Source organism: Merops nubicus, unplaced genomic scaffold (genome assembly GCF_000691845.1).
Source record: "Merops nubicus isolate BGI_N331 unplaced genomic scaffold, ASM69184v1 scaffold9938, whole genome shotgun sequence".
NCBI classification, from domain to species: Eukaryota; Metazoa; Chordata; class Aves; order Coraciiformes; family Meropidae; genus Merops; species Merops nubicus.
This window is the reverse complement of record NW_008623627.1, coordinates 8,455-31,064: the sequence shown is the minus strand read 5'-3', so window position 1 is coordinate 31,064 and position 22,610 is coordinate 8,455. Positions and strand designations below refer to the sequence as shown.

General features: G+C 47.0%; 1 protein-coding gene across 1 annotated transcript; it reads right to left on the bottom strand.

Annotated features, from left to right (window-relative positions):
- Window positions 1-465: 465 nt before the first annotated feature.
- LOC103777574 (ubiquitin-conjugating enzyme E2 D2) lies at window positions 466-21,852 on the bottom strand (the record flags this gene model as incomplete). The annotated part of the gene is made up of 7 exons (XM_008945132.1): window positions 466-1,706; window positions 3,898-3,991; window positions 15,755-15,860; window positions 15,944-16,021; window positions 16,113-16,144; window positions 21,553-21,616; window positions 21,843-21,852. Coding segments are annotated over 7 exons (430 nt in total), but the record flags the coding sequence as incomplete, so codon positions are not given.
- Window positions 21,853-22,610: the final 758 nt, after the last annotated feature.

Below are 22,610 nucleotides of genomic sequence, written 5' to 3'. Positions count from 1 at the left end.
TCAGTGTCATCTGCAAACATCCAGCACTGCATACACAAGGACACTTAGAGATGAGACAAGTGGGACAGATTTAGACCAAAAGCAGTGGACGTTTATTCCTCGTTTGTGCAAGAGTGTAAAGATGGAAAATGGGCGGGACAGACCCCGTGGCGGGCGGCTGGAGGCCACGGCCTCTACCTCGCTCGATGGCTTTGTTTACAATTCTACTAGAGGAGATAAACTTGCAGACTCACCTACTGTCACACCAACGATGCTGGCAAATACACTTGTATACAAAGAAAGTTTCAAACTACATTTTTTCCACTAGATTCAAGTGAAGACTTTGTTCAAAAAAAAGACACGTACACGTACAATTTAAAACCATATGAACATTTGCAAATGTTTAGTGCAAAGTAATTATGTAAAAGCTACATTTTATGAAAGTTTGTGCTGATGTGTTTGGTAGGTCGGTTTTGTTGGTTTTTCTTTTTTACCCTTTTACATCCATTATTTTAGTTACAGAAGGTTTCACTTACCTACAGTACATATGCATTGTGTTAGGTCCCATGCAAGTGGGAGTAATACCGTCAGGCTTTGTCACTCGGGCTCTCGATTAGTGAGCTGCTGATTTGGTTTAACAGTCAAGTCCCTGGCACACTACACATCCTGACCTCGGGCAAGTGCTCAAGCTGATGTTTGTCTCCTCCAGGTGCACGGCCTCGTGCGATGCAAACCAAACTGCTCCACGACCTCCGAATGCGACCGCTCGCCAACGCGGGGCTTTGAGAGAAATCCGTCGTTAACTCTGAGCCTGTAACAAACTGCTCTTCAAATTAAAAGCCTATTCACACAAAGTTATATGTAATGACTGTAGTAATCAGTTTATTACACAGATTAATCATTCTTGAACGTACAAGCTCCAGGGGAGCAGCTGGGTCTTTAAATATACACACGTTTTCCGTCAAATGGATTTTTACCCTTACATCCAGAAAGACCTAAGCAGTTAAAAAAATTAAGAAAAATAAGAGCTATTAGCTATGTATTAACTGAGAAACCACATACAAACCAAAAGAAGTATGAAGGAAAGGAGAGAGTTGAAACAAATCAACATCACTTGATGCACTAATAGCTCCAATCCATTTAAATGTTGACCGGTTAAACTTAGACCTTAAACACAGGATGTGGGTACAGTTTATCTCATTGGTCATAACATTTACCTAAGGTGGAGGTCCTTCAGAATAAAATGAATACAGAAACAGCTTCAAGTTCTTCACCTTGCTTTTCATAACTGTTATGAGTTTAAAAGGATTCCACTGAAAACCCATCCCGGATCAGCAACACCATCCCAAGAAACATGGAACCCACCGCAACTCTCCCGCTCACGTTTTATTACCCAATTTAAATCAACTGGGAATGCTTTTAGGCTCACAAAGTTATGACTGAAGAACCAGCTTTTCACACACACACTTCTCTGCTAGGAGTCAATGTTGGTACGGGGAAAATACAGTATTTCTATTTTGTTGTTCCAAGTATGTACAACACGCAGCACTGCTGTATCAGGTAAACATGTGCACAGGGGAAGATGAGGCGTGGGCTCATAGAAAGCAGTCAAATGGAAATCAAAAGGACTTTCAGAGTTCCCCTATCTTTATTTGTAGAGGTTATCCAATAATTTCTTTAGTTACATGGCGTACTTCTGTGTCCATTCTCGAGCTATTCTGTTGTACCTGTATGTATAAAAAGAGGATTTACTTAATAGAGCATCACAACAGTGTTTCCACTCCAGTAGTTTAGTCTATGCATGGTACAAACTTAACCTTCTCTCCAGTAGCATCATCCATTTGTAAAATTTAAGAGCAAACCGAAATATCAAGCAAACAGGAAACAAGGAAGCCCACGGGACTTTGTGGAGATGAAATGACTCCTCATTTACAACAGGAACACAAGATCTTTGTGATTCAAGTCCCAAATGAGCTAGCACAGGGCCGAGGGGAAAGCCTTGTCAGGAAGCTTCTCAACCCCCAACTACTGCAGCCCTGAGGGAACTGTTACTGAGGGGTTTCATTTTGATATTCTGGAAAAAAAGAGATGAATGTGTCTCTCCCACCTTGCTCTTCTTCCCTGACAAAGTTCAGTGCTTGGTACCTGCTAAGCTATCATACCCCAACAGGCTTGTTTCTGGCTACAACCTACACGTCACTATTCCAGTGACTACTCAGAACACAGTTTACACATCAGATTTTTTTAATCCTGATGGCACACTGTGCTCCATGTCTTAAGCCACTTGCAGCTTCTGCACCCCAATGCCCTTTATAGCCAAAGCCACTGCTAGAGGAAGCTCAGGACGCTTCTGTAAAAGGAAGCAGCTGCTGTGACCAAGAGCAACTTGCCTTCTAGCATCAGAAAAACTTTTAGCAGTACTTTTACTGATTTGTAATGTTTTTCTAATTTGTAGAAAAAGCGTAAGATGCTTATAGCAACATATCTCCTAGTTGTACACACAGACTAGGTCTCTGTGTTGGAAGTTAGTCTATAATTGTTTTTTTTTTTAGCTTAAGGAATCTGACAATCCGCTCACAACAACTGCTTTTGCCTTCACATCACTCCTCAGAGACTACTCCAGAAGCGAGTCCGGTTATGTTTAAGAGCAAAATTTATATCCTTAGTTTTGGAAAAACCTGGGAAAGAGTCCTGCATACATCAAGTGCAGTCACTGTCAGCTGTGCCTCAAAATATGTACTGCTACTCCTGTAGGTCATTAAAACCAAGACGTAGGAACTCCTCTAACACTGCTCCTCAAGCATGCAGCAGAGTAACCAAGCCTGTGGATCATTTTCCCTTCCTATCTTGTTCTCATCAGATGATCATGTAGCTTCAGAAATTAACACTACCGATCAGATCTGGAAGGGAACAGTGAGGTAGAGAAGTGTTTACAACAGTCATTAAGCTGTTGTTTTTGAAGCAGGCAGCAGCACTGGAGTTCCCTCCACTCTTGCTGTTTGCTTCACAGAAGCCTGGAGTGCTCCCACCCCACCTCCACACCCCTTGTTCTCCCCTTATGCTGGCAAATGAGGGTGAACCAGGGCATTGCTGTTACTCCTTTGCTTGTGTGAGTGCATCCCCAGGAGCTAGCTCGGCAACACTCTCCACTGGAGAGGCTTGTTCTCCCTCTGCTGGTTATGCAGTATTAGAGCAGGCAGGGAAGGCTCTTAAGAGCTGCTCACTTTCCACTCAGAGCTCCGTATGAAACAGATCTGCATTGTGCACATCTCCATTAAACCAAGCAAACCTGTAATTAACAGCTACAACACTAATGAAAGGCCATTGTGTGGGATGTATAAAAGCACAGAAGTACAAGGTCTCTATGTCCTTCACTTCTGCTGGCACACAGACCTGTTTCTACAGCAATGGGGTGCTGTGGAGATAGAATCCCAGCACGGTGGGGGTTGTAAAAAGCCCTCTGGAGACCATCTTGTCCAGCCCCCCTGCTTTAGCAGGGTCACCTAGAGCAGGGTGCTCAGGCAGGTTTGGAATCTCTCCAGAGAAGGAGATTCCACAGCCTCTCTGAGCAGCCTGCTCGAGGCACTGTCACCCTCACAGGAAAGAAGTTTATCTCTCCCATTCAGGTGGAACCTCCTAGGTTTTGGTTTGTGTTCCCTGCCCCTGGATCTAATCATTGGGCACCACTGACACCAGTCTGGCCCCATCCTCTTGACCCCCATCCTTAAGATATTTGTAAACATTGACAGCAGTACTACTGATCCCACGGGAAAAAATCTCTAAGAAGACCACAGCTAAAAGTGAAAAAGGCAAATCAAAGTTCACACCTTTCCAAGGTGCTTTCAGTTCGCCTTTACTACTTAAGTGTGGATTCTGCTCTATCAAGAACATTACATGTTTTTTGGCTTCCATACTCACTTTTCTCTATCTGTTTTGTAGATCCGTGCAATCTCAGGCACTAAAGGATCATCTGGATTTGGATCACACAACAGAGAACAGATGGACAAAAGTACTAGGGAGAGAAAAATAGATACTGAATTAGAGTTAAGTGCAGCTGAAGACAGGTAGAAGTCAGCTCACAGACCTCCCTCCCCTTGAGCCATCAGCATTAGCATCATTTTAAAGAAAATGCCAAGGAGCAGCAACCCCACATACTTGAGCCAAGTCATTCCTAACAGGAACCCCTCGCTCTGCAACCACACAGCTCTGTGTGGCCACGACAACAGGAAACCTCCTGGATAAATTATCTGAGTACAGCCTTAGGTCCTGAGGCAGAAGTGGAGCCACACCTGAAAGCTACCTCAGAACATATCCTTGCTTCTGCACTTGAAATTCAACTTTTCCCTAAACCTGACAACCGTTCAGGACTTGCAGAAGCTCTCATCAGAAGAGGTCAAAGAGCAGACAGGTCCAACTGACATGAAGCAAGCAAGAGCTGCTCAGGAACTGTTAAAAAACCCACTAGTCTTGCAGAGAGTTCTAAGGCTTTGTCCAATTATTTTTTGAGCATGAGGTTTGATTAGAATCAACCAAGAAAGTGCATCTTACTGCACTGTTACCAGCCACCCAGGCCTGAACTTTACACTTTCACTATAAATATACACCATACACATCCCACTCATACAATGTCACTGTGCAGCATCAACCTTCACCCTTGTAAGGAGCCAGGAGTCCACTGCAAAGCTACAAATAGCAAGTGCACATCCCTGCATTCACACCCAAGTAGAAGAGATGAGAAGGGACTAAGTTATACACAAAGTCTATTAGGACAGCATGACGTGAGGCACATCAGGGACATCCTGTCCCCCCAAGAAACACCAAACATTGCTTGGTGTTGCTTTATCTCAGCATGTTTTTATCAAGTGGTGTCACCTGGCACGTCCCTTCACCCACAGCAGAGGTGTCACAGTGCATCCTCCACCATGCTGGAGCTGACAGCAGTGAGAGGTTTGAAGGCACTAAACCCAAGTCTGCTGAAACTCCCATCAGCTGCTGCTGCACTGTGGAGGTGGAGGCAGAGCTACTGTGCTGAGGCAGCAGCTGGAAGCTGGAGGAGAACAGCACACACTCCACAACTATTTTACTGGTTCTCAGATGGGTTAAAACAGAGGCCACAAAACATAATCAGCTAGATGCAGGCAGGGAGAAGGGACAAACAGGGCTGACGTTCTCTGCAACTGGAGAAGCTTTAACCTGGCACAAAAGGGAAAGCTTTGCTGTGCCCCAACTGAGCTGGGTGCTCAGTGAGGAGAGCACCAAGACCCCTGAGACCCAGTGAGTTCAGTTTCTCCATATTTCTGTAGAGCCTTCACTAATGAATTATCAAATGCAAGTCAAGAGCTGCTAGAACAGGTTTAGCAATCAACTGTTCTTGACTTGAGGGAACATTTCTTTTTCTTAAAAACAACCCCTTCTTTTCCTGATTTTCTACTTTACACGTGTTGAAGAGTCAAGAGCTTAATTATCCTCTACTGTCAACTGACACTCAGATCATTTGTTCAAGCACCTCTCAGAACAGAACTTCAGAGCATGAAGACTAAGTCTGTGCTGCAGGCACACAGAGGCCACTAGCCCTGACCTGCTGCCCCTTTGCAGGGCACGCAGCATGTCTGGGACCTGCAGCACTTGCCATCAGCTCCAGCAGTGGGTTTTGTCCCCCGGGTACACCACGCAGAACTCTGAGTTCAGTAACGGGAACCTCTCTGCTGCCTTACACCAGCTCCTGCCAGTCAGTTTAGCTTCAAAACAGTCATTCCTCCAGCTGTCTTCCGGTAGCTCATTTCTCTGTGACTCCACTGCTCCTGCCACTGGAGGTTCTTTGGCTGACAGGATGAGTCAAACACCAAACATTCTGTCCCCTCCCTTACACCAGAAGCCACCAGAAATCCAACTGAAGTTTTCTGGTCAACTATCATAACTACTCCCTCAAGTTTTATCTTACCACAGGCCTTTAATAACCAAGGACTTCTCTCATGGTCCCACGTGGGAATTCCTCCTCATACACCTCGCACGTCAGCCTTGCAAGCCCTGCCCACCAGGCTAAGGAGATGGCCAGCTGGTGGCCAGCACAGGCGGGACAACCAGCATGGTGTGGCGTGGTGTGTCCTCCAGAGCAGAAGCTGCCCACCCCTGGCATTTGTCCAGAAGGTTCAGGTGTGCCTTGGACAGCACCTCCCATGCTGAAAGGAAACAGGAACCCCTGTCCCCTTCTGGAAGTTTTAAGTTCTTGGTTTACAGCTGAGCAAGATGAGTGGAGCATTTTCACTCGGTGACCAGTGGAAAAAAAACCCTCCATGCCGCCAACACTCTTTACAAAGCTCCTCAGCACTCGCTCCATACCTAAATGCTTCCCCATCATGAGCTGTCAATCCAGTCACTTCAGAAAACATTCCTGATTTCATTCATCAGCAGTTCACTTATTTTATAAACAGCATCACTCTAGAAACACCAAATAAATTTGGACACAACAATTTGGCTCCAAGCTGCAGTGCCACATTCAGCTGCTTTATTTTTGTAATTCTTCATTAATCAAAGCTATTCTTCATTAGGTCTGCTCTCGCTGGTTACTTCATATTTCCCTTTTTATCTGTAGAGCCTCAGCAAGAAAATTTTTAATGGTATTGTCTAAACTGGTTTAATTTTAACAGCCTGCTGAGCCCAGCTCTCTGTCCAAAATAAATTCAGGAAGCTTCTCCTGAGGTTTTCCAGCAGAACACTGCATATACACACAAGTTTTAGACCAACCAACACAAGCAGCCTCCAGACCACTCCAAAAACCTCCTTGGAAAAAGGCACCTCCTCACAGAGCTTAAGGAGCCAGGTGGGAGAGGACAGAGGCAGCAATCCTTAAGAACATCAGTGGTGTCCAGGAGTTCCCTGACACATCAGAGAAGCTAAAACCAACACTGGAACAGAGAAAACTGCCAAGGCACCTTCATCTGCAAGGAAATATCGCAATGAATGAGTTGACAAAGTTTTGTAACCTCAAAATCAAGGCTGAGTAACTACACAGGCCAGCAAAGTGACGTTGGTTTACACCTTGGCCTACTCATCCTGTAGGACCACAGGCCAAGCTGCTCTCCTGGGATCATTTGACAGTGTCCCTTCAAGTCTTCCACTCAAGGACAGCAGTACAAGGCTGTGCTCCTCAGAATTTAAGTTTGGATTTTTGCTAGTTATAGTAAAATAAATTTAGACTTGGACCCCTTGAACCAGTGGGCAGTAAGAGTTACTGCTCATCTCTTCACTTTCAGCTGTCAAAAAAGGCCAGTCTGTAACAGAACATGAAGCAACTTAAAACATGAGCAGTTTAAAGCTCCCTTTCATCCAAAAATTGCTTTTGCTGGGTTTTAGTTCACCCACCATGCAGCCTACTGAACTCCAATGCTTAACCCCACTATCTCCCACAGACAACTAAACCAACTTACCCCTTAGAGGGCTTCCTACTACTATGGACTGGCACGGACCAAGGAATGGGGAGGACCAACCTAATCAAGCAAACAGATTGCTAACAGAGTGCTTCCAAGCAAGTAATGGGCTCTGCTTCCCCGTGGAGCAGTGATACAATGGCTCTCTGATCAAGCAGAACGATCACTTAATGCTTAAAGATGCCCCAGCAATGTGTTCTTTGAGGTAAAATGAGGTCTACCAGTATAACAGCACAACTCTGACCCAAGTTTCTACTGCAAGACTACCCTTTGCAGAGTACAGAACACTCCAGAATGCAAGGACCACCTTTGTAGATGCAAATCCTCTGTGCACAGAATCATGCCATTTACAGCTTGACAAATTCATCTGAAGTTTACCACTGCAGGATACACTTTGTCTTCTCAGCAGGCACCTGTGCATTGCTCCTACACCACCACACACAGCCTGCCATTTCTGATGGGCAAGTCCACTTTCCTGCTTCCACCATACCTCAGACTGAGTATCTGGGTAGATGCAAATTCAATATGTCAACTCCACAGCTGAGTTTATTCTGCTACGAAACAGCTCAGTCATTACTCAGGACAATTCATGAAGTCAGCTCTCCACAGATCCTTCCAGTGCTACCAATACAGAAAACAATTTAAACTCCCATCTGTCTATTGGAACATACAAATTTTGGAGGCACCTCAATGCTCCTGGAACTCAGAGGTGAAGAGATCCTTTTAAAACACCACAAGCCTCCAGCTCCAGGTGGAAGGAGTAAGCTCCCCAGGCAGCAGACATCTTCCCTGGAGTGTCAACAGGGAAAGGAAGTCAAAGGTGCCTAGTCATTTATATGCAGCAATTATCTTTTCTTGATGCCAGGATGACTTTGCAGCCACGCATGTCACGCAGCTGTGACACCCTCGTACGTCCAGAGCACACAGCTGCAGCTGGAAGTGGTCTCCAGGAGCCAGAAGCAGCCGTGTAAGAGCCACAGGGTTTAAACACACCTTTGTGTGTTGATGTTTAAGTCCATTGGGCTGAGCTGATCTCTACAAAAGCTCAACAGTCCAGGTCATCACTGCAGAACTCTATTTAGGCTGTGCTAGGGCCTGACATAAGGCCCAAACCCTACACTTTCTGCTTTCTTCAGCTATCAGCACAAGAGAAGTAAGTTTGGCTCTGCCCCATCACCCTGTACTGAGACACTGATCTGTCAAAAGAATCAGGAGGTGTAGAACCTTTTCATGTAGAAGCCCAAAAGCAGAGACATCCAAGATACTCCCCAAAACAGCTGATTGTGCTCTCCACATTCTCAGTGCAGAAGTCATCTTCCAAAGGTAAAACCAAAATCATTCACTTTGCAAAGCCTGAGTGGGTCCAAACCCCACCACCTCCAGCTGCCCCCTCGGGGAGCACTAGCCACTACCACTGAAGTCTGCCTGGAACTGCAAATAAAACTTGCTCCATCTATGGGATGCTTTATGATACAGAAAAGCAACCAAGGAGCAACAGAATCTGCAGCTGAACAACAGCAGGAAAGATAAAAAGCAACTATCAATTCTTCCAAGGTACTGAGCTACCCAGAAAAAAACATCTTAACCAGTGTGTTCTGTCTTCTCCCAAGTAACAAGCGATAGGACAGGAGGAAATGGCCTCAAGTTGCACGAGGGGAGATTCAGATTGGACAGGAGAACATGGGGGTTGGAACTAGATGATCTTTCAAGTCCCTTCCAACCCTGACAGTTCTATGAGGGAAAAATTCAGGGTTGCCCAGGGCAGCAGTTGAGTCATCATCCCTGAACGTGGTTAAAAGTTGTGGAGATGTGGAGCTGAGGGACATGGTTTAGCAGTGGACTTGGTAGAGCTAGGTTAATGGCTGGACTTGATCTTAAAGGTCTTTATTCCAACCTAAATGGTTCTACAACTCAAGAGCTGTTTGCTGCTGTTACTGCTCTGCAAAGAGGAGGGGCTAATTCAGATTTCATCCAGGAGTATGGGCTTTTCCTGGGCACCAAGCAGCTGAGGTCAAAACCAGATGAACGAAAGCCTCAGCTCTGTCCTTAAAGGCCCCTCTTATGTTAAATGCAAAGAGCACATCACTGTCAGTAGAGGGAGAGGAACAGATAGGCTGCCTTTTAAAAAAAAAACTTATTCCTGTAGGCTCAACTCCTACATGGGGCAAAAGGCCCGAGCAGACCCCAGGCCAGTCTCCTCCCACCACAGGAAGGTCCTTCTCACAGTAAGCACAGAGGCTGAACCAACAAATTTTTGGTTCAAGTCCCAAGAAGTTGCCTCTTCAGTTACTTTCACACAAGACTGTCAGGCCAGCAGGATGATACTCTGCTCTCTGGCCCAGCTGAAGTTGCACAGTGGTCTCAAGACCACCACATAATCCAAGACCTCATGGGCTGACAAGAAGCAGTTGGATAAAGCCAGGAATATCAGTTCTTGGGCACCAGGCCAGTGCTGTGAGTTCAGCCATGGAGCAGCCCACCCTGCCTGCTCTGTCCCTGGTTAGTGACAAACATCAAACCACTGAGCTATTCCAGTTTGTGCCCATCCTGGAGACCAGGCCACATGCTCTGACAGACAGGGCTGTGCTGCTCCACCCAGCCAAGGTGCTGAAGATGAAAGTACCAAAGGATATCAGCTCAGGTTTAACTCAGCCTGGTACTCTGGGGATTATGTTGTCTCTAGCAGCATAAATTCGAGCTCTGGACACATACCACTGCTGAGGAATTCTGAATTTCATTTGAGGCTTCATCTGGCTGCTCCTCACATCACGCAGGGATCCTCCTTTGCTAATTGCCAGCCTGAGAGCCGAAAGCCACCACACCAAGGTCCACTGCTACTGAGAACACTATTCCTCAAAAATGGGAAGAGATCTGACTCCTGGAAGGAGTGCTCACCTATACAATCACTGCTTTCGAGTTTCAGGCCCCAGATCCTCAAAACTTTTAAGACATGCAACTGTCAGTAAGTTTTATCAGCACTGACAGATGTTGAGCCCGTAACATTAAGACACAATGGGACAACACCACTGCCCAACAAGTCCCAGCACTGACCACCAAATGACTGGCTTCTCATGTGAATGGGCAAAAGGCACCTGAGAAAATTAAAGCCCCTCCAGACTCTGCTTGAGTTAAACCCTCTTTCTTAACCACACTCCCATTTCAAACTCTCCCAGCAATCTTGCCTAGGCTCACAGAAGTGTACCCTGCAATCTAAGCAGTTTAAACTTCTTGCTTCAAAGCAACCTAAATTCCTGCTAAGTCAGTTCAACAATTTCTGGTGACAAGAGAAGAAAAGTTAAGTTTTGCTCCCAGTGTATCACAGGTCAGTTGAGATCAGGAGGAATCTCTGCAGATCACCTTGTGCAACCATCCCAGTTCAAGAGGCCACCTAAAACAGGTTGACTCATGACCATCCCAGATGACTTTTGAGTATCTCCAACGTGGGAGACTTCACAGCCGCCCAAGGCAACCTGTGCCTGCTCAGCATCCTCACAGTACAAAAGTGTTTCCTGCTGTTCAGAGGGTCCCTCCCATGTTCCAGTTTGTACTATTGCCTCTTGTCCTGTCACTAGGCACCACTAAGAGTCTGGCTCTATCACCTCTGCACCCTCCCTTCCAGTATGATATATGTTGCTAAGGTCTTCCCCTGAGCCTCTTCTCTAGGCTGAACAGTCTGAGGGAGACGCTCCAGTTCCTTCACCACGCTCACTGGTTCACCCTCCACTGGACAGTCTCCAGTATATCCACACCTCTCCTGTTCTGGGGAGCCCAGCACTGGACACTTGTGCAGCCTCACCAGCACCAAAGGGGAAGGATCACCCTGAAGCTACACAAGGAGCCACATTAAAGCTGCGAGAGTGGAAACACAAGGAGGACACTTTCCCTCAGGACCACAACTCAGCACGTACCAAAAGACTGATCCACACCACCTGCCAAAGTCACAACCCCCACCACGTATGTGGGTGAGCATCACAACAGGCAAATTAAAAGCCAAGAGAATGATCAGCTTGGTGATTTTGAAAACCACACTGTGAAGATCAAGAGCATTTTGGTTGCTGAGTACTTGGTATTTCCCACCCAGTAACAGAAAATTCACCCTGTACTGGGCATGGAAGAGTCTGAACAGCGTGACCTACACTCCTGAAGGAGTGAGAGTGAAGTGACTCACTGCTGCTTGCCAGGCTGGGTCTTCCTACACACCTGATGTCAGCTCCATGGCTCCTTGGTTGTAAGGCACAGTGGGCAGATGTTGGGACAGAGCAAGGCCACCTGGCCTTTCCTGACCAGGTCATTCAGTTTAGGATTAATTCTCATTCACACACATGCCAAATTCCAGCCAAAGTGGGATTTTCCCCAAAATGGCCCAGAACAGTTATTATCAGGTTAAAACACTTTACTCTCCTGTTTAAGGCCACAGGGATTTTTATTTATGCAGACTTTGAGACAACATTTTTAATTTAAGCCTATGCGTTCTGCTTCAGCTTTGGAGTTTAAATTAACCACAAAGGTATGTTTAAGACTGTATGAGATGATTTATTCTACACCACACATTCTTTAAGGAACACTTGCTTCAGAATTACCAACACAAGCAAGTCAGCTATTCCACCGAGACACTCTGTGTCACCGTCCCAGTTCTTCAGAACCCATTTTAACAAGTCCAGGAGGGACAAACATTTCAAAAGACAGAGCAAAACCCCAAGATGCGAGTCTCCTCTTATGTCAGAGCCAAGACCACTTCATCATGCTACTGACAGAGGAAGGAAAAACTTTTTATGCAGCAGTCTGCAATAAAAGTGCTCCAACAGAACAGCTCTGCACTACCTCGCCCAGGGCAGGCTCCCAAGCCAAACGCTCCAGATGCCCTCTGGAGCACCAGGAGCCAAGAATTTATACCTTTACCACATCACTGGGACCATTATACAGCACTGACAATTTTTTCAAAGCCTTTCCACCAAGAAGTGGCACTGTAGATTAATAGGAAGTCACTGCACCCCTTCTCCTGCCTCCTTGCAAGCTGGAATGAAACACATGCTCATGTACCAGACATTAGTGGCAACACAACATCTACTCCTCAGGAGCTGCTGAACACTGCCCAGGGGGAGGAAGCCGTGGGTGATAAGGTGCTTCCTAGAAGGACTGCTTCTAGACTTCCCCCCCAGCAGAAAGTACACTTTATACCTGTGTTCTAGTTATCTGTTTACAGATTTTCAGCTCACACAGCTCACTCCCCAGAGCATCTCCTTCTAAAGGGTGGCACCATTTAGGAAATACTTTAAGAAATCTACACTACAAACACTGAACTGCTGCTCTGGAAGTGATGTGAGCTTCATGCTGAACAACCTAGGTCTTATTACTTGTGTTAAGTAAGCTAACAACAGCTTTTACTGCTAGCATTGATGAGGCTAACAGTTACTAGAGAGCTGGAATAACTCCGAAGTCTGTAATGACACAGCTCTAACCTGACCAAGAACAAGATTTCCACCCTAAAAGATTCCAGTGGAATTTATTTATACTTGTCCAAGATGGGAATGCCTCTAAGCATCAGCTTAAGTTGAGGTCTGCTTTCCAACAGGACACCCCTGTTACTTCTGAGGGGAAGTCTCTGAATTTCTGTACAGACACCTGTAAGGATTTATTTGCTGCCTTTAATTCCTTCATGAAATGGGCACTGAGGGAACTCAGAAGAGTTATCACCAGTCAAATCCAAAGTGTTCTGCACGTAGGACTTTGTACACTCACAAGAGGAAGGGGTTTGCACGTTCCTATGAGTTCTTTGCCCATGAGTGAAAAACCATCAGCAACACAGAGACACCAATCTCAGGGAACACACTTCAAGGAGGAGATGGGAAGGGGCCAAGCTGCTCAGAATGGCCACACTGGTGCCATGTCCTCCTCTGGCCAAGCCAGGAGGAAGCAGTTGGAAGAGTTATCCTGCAGTTCAAGGCAGGGAATGGGAGATGGAGACATTCAAAGCATACCCCAACTGTATTTGGGTTCCAAAACAAATGTTCAGATGTATTTTGTGAGTCATTAAAGCTCACAGCTGCTCACAGGCAGCTCGCTGATGCCCTCAGCTAGCACCTGAAATTCACCTCTTCCAGCTGTCCTAATTGCAGTCTATCTCCCTGCACTCCCAAATATTCTACCTACCCCCCATGCCTACAGCCATTTCAGACTCTCTAAACCAGAAGGTACCACGTCACATCACACGCTCTCCAACCACAGCTGTCTGAGCACTACACAGAAATTTAATCAAGACATAATAGACCCCAAGTACTTGGTGCTCCTCACAGAAGCCACAAGTTGACTGAAAGCACCTCTAAGGAGATGCTGCATCAGCCTCACCAGCATCTTCCCCTCCCCGATTCCATTTCTCCAGCCTCCTCACCTCACACTAAAGAACTTCAGCGTTGTGCACTAGTGGATTCAATTCTATCATGAGACAAGGCAAGAGATTATTTTGCCTCTTCTCCCATTTCTGCAACTGCAGAAACCTTTACCTGGACAGAGAATTTAACTGGACACAGAATTGCTTCAGCATGAAAAGATCTTTAAGATCATCAGGTCCAACTGTTACCTAACACTACCAAGTCTACCACTGACCCGTGTCCCTCAGCACCACATCTCCACAGCTTGGAAACCCCTCCAGGGATGGGGACTCCACCACTGCCCTGGGCAGCCTGGCACAGGCCTGGACAACCCTCAAGGGGAAGAAATTGTTCTCCAGCTCCAACCTAAACCTCCCCTGGGGCAACCTGAGGCCATTTCCTGTTGCTTGTTCCATGGGAACAAGCTCCCCTGGCTCCAGCCTCCTGTCAGGGAGTTTTCAGAGCCAGAAGGTCTCTCCTGAGCCTCCTTTGCTCCAGGCTCAGCACCCCCAGGTCCCTCAGCTGATCCTCGCCAAACTTGGCCTCTAGACCTTTCCCCAGCAGCTTTGTTGCCTTTCTCTGACCATGCTCCAGCCCCTCAATGTCCTTCTGGGAGTGAGGAGCTCAAAACTGACCCCAGGATTCGAGGTGTGGCCACACCAGTGCCCAGTCCAGGGGGACGATCCTGCCCTGCTCCTGCTGGTCACACTAGTGCTGATCCAGGCCAGGATGCTGGTGGCCTCCTTGGCCACCCAGGCACACTGGCTCACGTTCAGCTGGCTGTCCACCTGCATGCCAAGTCCTTTCCCACCAGGTGCTTTCCAGCCTGGGGCGTTGCCAGGGGTTGTTGTGACCCAAGGGCAGCCCTTGACCTTGTTGAACCTCACACAATTGACCTCAGCCCATGGATCCAGCCTGGCCAGACCCCTCTGTAGAGCCTTTCTACCCTCAAGCCCATCTATGCTCCCATCCAGCTTCCTGTTATCCACAAACTGCCTGAGGGTGCCTCGACTCCCTTGTCCAGATCACTGATAAAGACATTAAACAGAACTGGCCACACCCTGAGACCTGGGGACACCACTCATGAATGGCTACCAACTGGATTTCAGTCAATGCCCTACGACCCTCTGGGCCCAACCATCCAGCCAGTGTTTGATCCATCCCAGCCACGAGGAGCCAGATTCTCCAGGAGGGTGCTGTGGGTAGGAACCTGCACGAGTTCAGTTATGATGTCCAAGGGAAGGGCACCAAGAGTCATCTGAACCAAAACGTGTCCCAGCACATCACACGTAGTACAAGAATTACAGGCAACAGGATAGCCTCAGAGCTAGGACATGATGTGAAAGATACTGTAGTTACATGTGTGGCAACTGCAGCATTTAATTACAAAGACGGTGTGAAGCTATGGGACAGAATGGTCAAGACATGGTCCATGCACAGAAGAGACCCAAAATAACACTCGATAGCTCTGGATAGATCTACAGACTGTATATCTACATTTTCAGTGGTGTGAAAACTCAAATTCAAATCTGGCTCTTCTTTCAAGGTGTTCAGAGCCTGCCATTTACATTAAACTTGAATCCTTTACCAGGCAAAGGAGCTATCATTCCAGGGCCCCACAAGCTAACACAGTTCACAGGCATCGAGACTGCTTTAGCTGAAGTACAGTGCAAACTACTCAAGTTCAAGTTGTCATGTTCCTCTAGTGTTGAGATGCTGAGGTGAGGTGGCAAAGATGACGTCCTTGGTGCAGTCAGACTTGTCCAATCCCCTGGCAAAGACAAAATATCCCTGGGCTCACAGGGATAACAGGCTGTCCAGAGCACCCCACGCTCTGAACTGGCTGTGAGCTAGCTGGGAGTCACGAGACCCAAGCAGTGACCACAGAAACAGCTGACAGTTCAGGAATGCAGCAGGTTTTTACATTCTAAATCAGGAATTCATTTCAGCAGAGTAAAATTAAATGAGCATTGGAGGTACCTTTTGAAATAGTTAGTGCTGGGGACCACTGCGATCGTAGGATATCAAGACAAATGCTGCCATTACTGTTAATATTTGGATGATAGATTCTTGTTGTAAATGCAACCTGCAGAAGAAGGAAAATTTCAGTGTAGGCTCACAGAGACACATCACACGGTAACAAACAGGTTTATGGTACAAGCTGCTCACCTTAGGTGGTTTGAAGGGATAATCTGTCGGGAAGTGAATTGTCAAGAAAAATACTCCACCTTGATAGGGACTGTCATTCTGTTAACAAAACAGAAGCATTGCAGTTTGCAGAGTTATTACCAGAAGACTACTCACACAAAGCTATGAATATCAGTTCTCTCATACTTACTGGTCCCATTATTGTTGCCTGCCAGTGGAACACTGAAAAAGAGAAAGATTTACTTCAGTTTGGAGAAGCTCAAGTAATGAACTACTTTCTTCCAGACAAAGCAGCACAGAAAAGTCTATTTTAAAACCAAAAGCTTCTGAAAAGCTGTGGGGAAGCAAGCCAAAGAATTAAACAGAGCCAGAGCCAAGAACTCCCCACTTGCTTGGTCCACACTTTGGGACTGCTGCGGTACCACACACATGCCCTGCAAAAAATCCCATTACAACAACAACCCAGACAGTTACAGCCAAACTTCCAGACCCAAAAAATTGTTGAGTTCCACTCTGTGGTTTCAAATGAAGCAGGTGAATCAAAGCCCAGCCTCCAATGACCACCACCCTCTGAGAGACCAACAGTAAAGGTACAGTATGAACTGATCCTACCTTGGGTCTCTCCTAGACAGACCCATATGAATGGAGAATAAGCCCAGCTTTGTGAAGGGGTAATCTAAGTCAGTGTTAGCTCAACCGAGTGTTTAAACTCTCCACAATGTTTAAAGCCACCACAGAGGCCTCAAGATTTCATTAAAGCATTCATTAAAGTCTGACTCCTATACATTTGTCCAAAAGAAGACCCTACTCTGGTAACACAAAAGATTTGTGAGTAATGTCATTATGCTGCAGGACACAAGGAAAACAATCAGAACTGTTTAACTGCATGAGGCATGTGGGGAAGTTCTCGGGGTTCCTCGTCCTCCAGAGGCTCTGAAGCCTTGAGAAGGGCACCACCTTCCCAAGTTAGCTGTGAAACAGTAGGACTTGTTTGGGGTTAGACCAAAACTGCTTCTGGTCACTGGTTTTGCATTTCAGCTCACTCTCTTCTCACTAACTGCACTGTCTGAAGTGAACAGCAGATTTCTGCAGTGTCTGCTTCCAGCACTGACAGTGCTCCACAGTTAGTTACCACCAAGTAACAGTCTGGGGCTTCCCCACTGCCTGCCCCACAGCACCAGTGGTGATGGTGATGTCATTGTCACTGGGGGCTGGATTCAATACTCATTTTGTATATATTTGCATTTATTCCACTTTATTATTTTCCTTAAAGATGTTTTACTTTCCCAACCTCAAAATGTCCCTCTCTCTTACTCCCTTTCTCTACCCCTGCAGGAGGGGTGGGGAGTTAACAGGGAGGGTGTGTTAGAGGTCTGGGGGCAGCCTTGACCCCAAACCATGGCGGCACCACAGGAAACTTCCCTCTGCATGGGTTCCAGCCAGCTCCCCAGTTCTGAAGAGAAGACTCCAGTTGTTGCAAGGTCAGTCTTGTAGAACAGCTGCAGTGTAGGCTCACAAATGTGCCTTACACCACAGAAGCTGAAGCCACCAGCAGCTGTGAACTTATCTTGCAACTGCTGTCTAAAGCTTTTAAGATGACCTGGGCCAGAACGACTTCCGGCCCCGAGTGGCAGGACTTGCTCTCATCTGGCATGAGGAGTTTTTAATTACAGGTGGTACAGGCATCATGGCTGGGAATGATCTCATGCAAAGAAGGGAAAACCAGCTGAGTGGGGACAGCCTTGGCAGAGCAAGGGGAGGAGAATGTTTGGTTAGAGCAGCAGGTTTGTTATGAGAGGTGCTGAAGCCTCTGGAGAAGCTCCACATTCAGAGGAACCAGGAAAACCAGGCAATGGCTCACATGTAGCATTCATCCATTTTTGAAGGATTCCCACAGCTTTGCACTTAGTCCCTATCACCTGGAGCAGGACAGAGGGGAAGCTGGAGCACAGGGGTAAAGGGGCTGCAGAAACCCAGAAGTGAAGATTGTGGCTAATCGCAGAAAAGCCACTGAGAACTCCACAGGCACCAGGAGAAGCTGATAAGATTCACTGTGACTGCACTGGAATACACAGACAGCCCTGATCTTGGCCTGCAGACCTCTGCACACTGGAAAGAGAAGCTGACCTAACCAACAATCATCTTAAACCCAACAAGAAAACTGGAAGAAAAACACTTTCACAGGGAACCTTCACCTTTCACAAGCTAGAAGGGTGGTTTGGCTGATTGTTGACTTCCCCAGCTCCCACTCCAGACTCAAGGAATGTGCTCATTTAACCTAAGCCTGGGATTCTCACAACACCCAGGACAAGTATGATGAACTATCAGATGGATTTATCATCTTATTTCTCTACTCTTTACTTTGAAATCAGCCACTCAAGAAGTTCCTCAAGAAGGAAGAGGGTTGCTGACTTCCAGCAGCACAGCACCCAGGACACTCCTGTCATCCCATCCAAGCACATTCCCAAACCCAAGGCAAGAGGTGGGTGAAAAAGGGTTAAACACACATTCCCAAGAGAGAAAAATCTTGTCCCTACAGTTAACAAGGCAGACACAGCTCTTCACTTCCCGAAGTTTATGAACTACAGGGAGGAGAAACTTTGACTGTGGGCAGTTTGCATCATCTGGAGAAGCCACAAGACACCACTCTGCAGGCAGAGCACATCCTGAGCTCAGAGACATTGTCCTGAGAAGGCAGCTGAGGCACACTGAGGGCTCCAGGACCTCAGAGCCACCTGCTCACACTCCAAGTGTTGCTCTCAAGGGTGAAAGTCTTTCACTGGAGGCCTTTCAGAAAGGTGCCATGAGGAGAACCAAAGAAGACATTAAAGCTTCCTGTATTCTGCTGCAACTTTCCCCTGCAAGCATTCACCAGCTGATGTCCACCACTCCTCCTCCATCAGCTCTGGTAGCTTTTGGAAACTCCAGAGTAGTTGATCATGGCACAAATCACACTTGCTAATTTAAGGGAACAAAAGCCTCAGACTGCCTCGACGTCTCAGTAGCTTCTCTTCCAAGAAACTACAAGTTTCTTTGAAATACTGTTCTGAGAGCAGAAGCAAGATGTAGAATCACTAGAAGCTTAACACTACTGCCAGAGCCCCTGAAAACCAAAGACACTTTCACTTGTTTGGGAGCACTGCTGAGTAGCAACATCTGCAGTAGTTTCAGTATCTTCATTCTGAGGTTTCAGGTGGTTTTTATAACCTAGTCCTAGATTTCTATAGGAACGTGTGAGTTTCTTCACACGTCACCACTTCTGAACAGCTCGCAAGTGATTCAGAAAGACACCGGCAGCTCATTTTTTCCTTTTCATAGAATCATTGAGGTTGGAAAAGACCTCTAAAGATCATCAAGTCCAACTGTCAACCCAACACTCCCATGACCACTGAAACCATGTCCTCAAGTCCCACATCCACACTTTTTCTGAATCCCTCCAGGGATGGGGACTCCAGCACCTCCCTGGGCAGCCTCAGCCAATGCCTCACCACTCTGCCAGGGAAGAAATTCTGCCTAATATCAAATCCAACCCCCCCCCAGTGCAACTTCAGCCCATTGCCTCTTGTCCCATCACTGGTTACTTGGGAGAAGAGACCAACCCCCACCTTACTCCAATCTCCTTTTAGGAAGCTGGAGAGAGCAACAAGGTCTCTCCTCAGCCTCCTCTACTCCAGGCTAAACACCCCCAGGTCCCTCAGCTGCTCCTCACAAGCCATGTTCCCCAGACCCCTCACCAGCTTCGTTGCCCTTCTCTGGACCCACTCCAGCCCCTTAAGGTCTTTCTCATCCTGTGGTGCCCAAAAGTGACCCCAGGACTCAAGCTGTGGCCTCCCCAGTGCTGAGTCCAGGGGCACCATCACTGCCCTGCTCCTGCTGGCCACACTAGTGCTGATCCAGGCCAGGATGCTGGTGGCCTCCTTGGCCACACAGTCACACTTCTGCTCATGTTCAGAACTTCAGAAAGGATTCCTAAGCTTAGAGCTCTTAGTGCATAGATGGAAAGTTTCCCTCACTCCACATCCCCTGCTCTCCAGAGCTCGGGTGCCTTGCTGGAGGGCACACAGGACACAGTGAAGTTCAGTGGGCATCCCAGGCAAAGCTCCCAAGTGCTCTTATATAGCCTGTTCTACACAGCAGAGCTGTTGCAAGTAAGAGTTTAAACACCTTCCTTCATCTCAGTCATGAAATACCAACACATTTAACACGTGTTAACACATGTAACATGTGCAAGGACTTGAATTGACCCCAGAGGCCTTGGTAAAGCTGTAAAGCAACAGGCAGATTTGCAACTGTTCTAGTCACTGCAAGCATCCTGACCTTGCTCACCTAAGACAGGACCAAAAGTTTAATGCTGCTATAACCCCCCAAAAATAGTTCACCAGGAAGCATAAAGTCCTGGTTGATAAAAGCAGCGTTGTCTCTCACAGAAAATCACCCTCAAGTGCAGGGCAACAATGAAGCTGCCTTATTGACAGCTCATCAAAGCAGGCAGAGCAGCATTACCTACAACTATGAGAAAGAACCATCCACATAAACACCATGAAGTTCCAGGATCTCTCCTGCCCACTCCCTAGGCACAACCACAGGCACAAGGTGACAGCAGATTTCCTTGCTATAAAAAGACATTATACAAAAAAAAAAAAATCAGGGTAGGACTTTAAAGGATAGCAGCTTTTTTTCTTCTTTAACAGCTCCTGGAGCTTTAGAAGGACAGAATAACAACTCCAAATCACACAACAGGTGAACAACCATAAGCAGGAAAGACACCCCTCTGATGTGTGGGCTAGAAGGTTGTCCCAGGGCAGGGCTTGGGTGAAACCTGTCAGGGCCAGCTAAGCAGTTTGCCATCATCACAGTATCCTGGGATTTAAGGCTGCTCCACCAGCTCTTCCCACCTCACCTCTGTCCAAACCAAGCCACAAGTTCACCATGACACCACGATTTGGATTTTGTTTATTGAGAAAGCCACAAGCAGTATTCCAAATGGAGGGAAATCCTGCCTAAAACTGAAGAGCCCAGCCTGTTTTTCAGTCCTCAAGCTCTGCTGTGCTCTGAAACCCAACAGCACAGAACAGCTTCGAGAACAAGCAGCTGCCAGCATCCCTACAACTTAGCTGACCACAGCAGCCATTAAGCTTCTAAAATCTAACATTACTTCACAATTCAACCTTTAATTTACCAACTAGCTCTCCATCCATTCACATTTTAACCTCTTATCCCCAAGGACTTCACACAACCCTCTTCAAAAACTCATGTGCGACGTAGTTAGCCCATCCCTTGTTGTACATGCACCTGGTATTAGCAGATTGTTTCACTTTTCTAGGACCAGGTGACCACACCACACAGGGTTTAGGCATCAGAAGAGTTCAGAAAGAAGCCACACACAGCTGCTGGCTTGGCCACCAAGCTGCTGAAGTTCCTAACTTCATGAGAAGCCAGAATGGTTAATTCAGGTGTAACTTAGGATGTGCTCAGTGTGGGAGCAACACATTTCTAGCGATGCACAAGGAAGGGATTAAGAGATACAGAAGGGTAAGAAGTTTAAGAGTAGTGTCTAGTACTCTATCATTTGAGAAGGAAAAGGAGCAAAGTGAGAGCCCACAGGAATTGGTTGCTCATCCCATACTTACTATCATCCCCGACAGGCCCTGCCGAACACTGCGCTGGAGGATCACGTGCCAGGTCATTCAACTCCTGAAAACACAACACAGGGTTATTTCATTTCATTTCAAACCCCACCACAATGCCCCTGCTCAGGGACATAACGATCCCACGCATCCCTGAGGGAGCACGTTCTGCTCTCTCCAGGTCACAGGGACAAGATGGCCTTGATCCCACCGCTCTCAGCCTCAGTTTTATTTTATCTCCTGGATTGTGAAGCTCCCAGGTTGCTCCAGTGATCTAGTTTAGCACCTCAAGCCTGTTGCAGCCTTTTGGCAGGACACAGAACTTCAATAGTCCACAGTTATTTTGTCTCCAGATGTCTGCATCAGTGAATATAGGTGGTTAAGTAGAGTAAGCCACAAGGGCTCCTCTACCTGCAGCCCACATAGGGAGAGCCCCACTTGGAGTAGCTCTGCCAGTCACATTTTCATCTGAAGCCCTGTTCTGAGTCTCATAGAGACCTGAGGCTTGAGAGACTCACCTCAGCTCTGGCTGGACAGGCTGAGTAACTCCAAACATTTCTGAAGATGTCTTAACTACACCAAGTTTCAATCTGAAGCACAATTTCAGCCCAGATCAGGAGGAGCCCACACACTGCCACCAGTAACTCGGGTCTCTGTCAGAAAGTGGCCGTTTAGTGGGAAGGGCAAGTTGAGCAAAACTCCCAAGTCCACCTTGGTCTGCTCTGTTTCTGGTGTGGCCACAGCCCTGCTTTGCATGACCTGCCCAAACGCATCGACTTCCTTCTGTGCCAGCTCAGCCTGGAATGCCAAACATGACGGCAGACAACTATTGCGAGGACAACTAAACCTTCAGGAAATGCTCTCAAGATGTCCCCAGCCCTTCTCACCTCACCTCCTGCAAGGGTGACCAGCAGGAACCCACAGCGAGCCTCAGATACCAGATTTGGATGGACACAGCATTTAAGGACAATCACCAAGACAAGCAGATTGCAGGAATGGGAGAAGCTGGTGCTTCATGGCCTTTTGTTATCTACAGGCAGTATTTAAGCTCTTGAACAGAT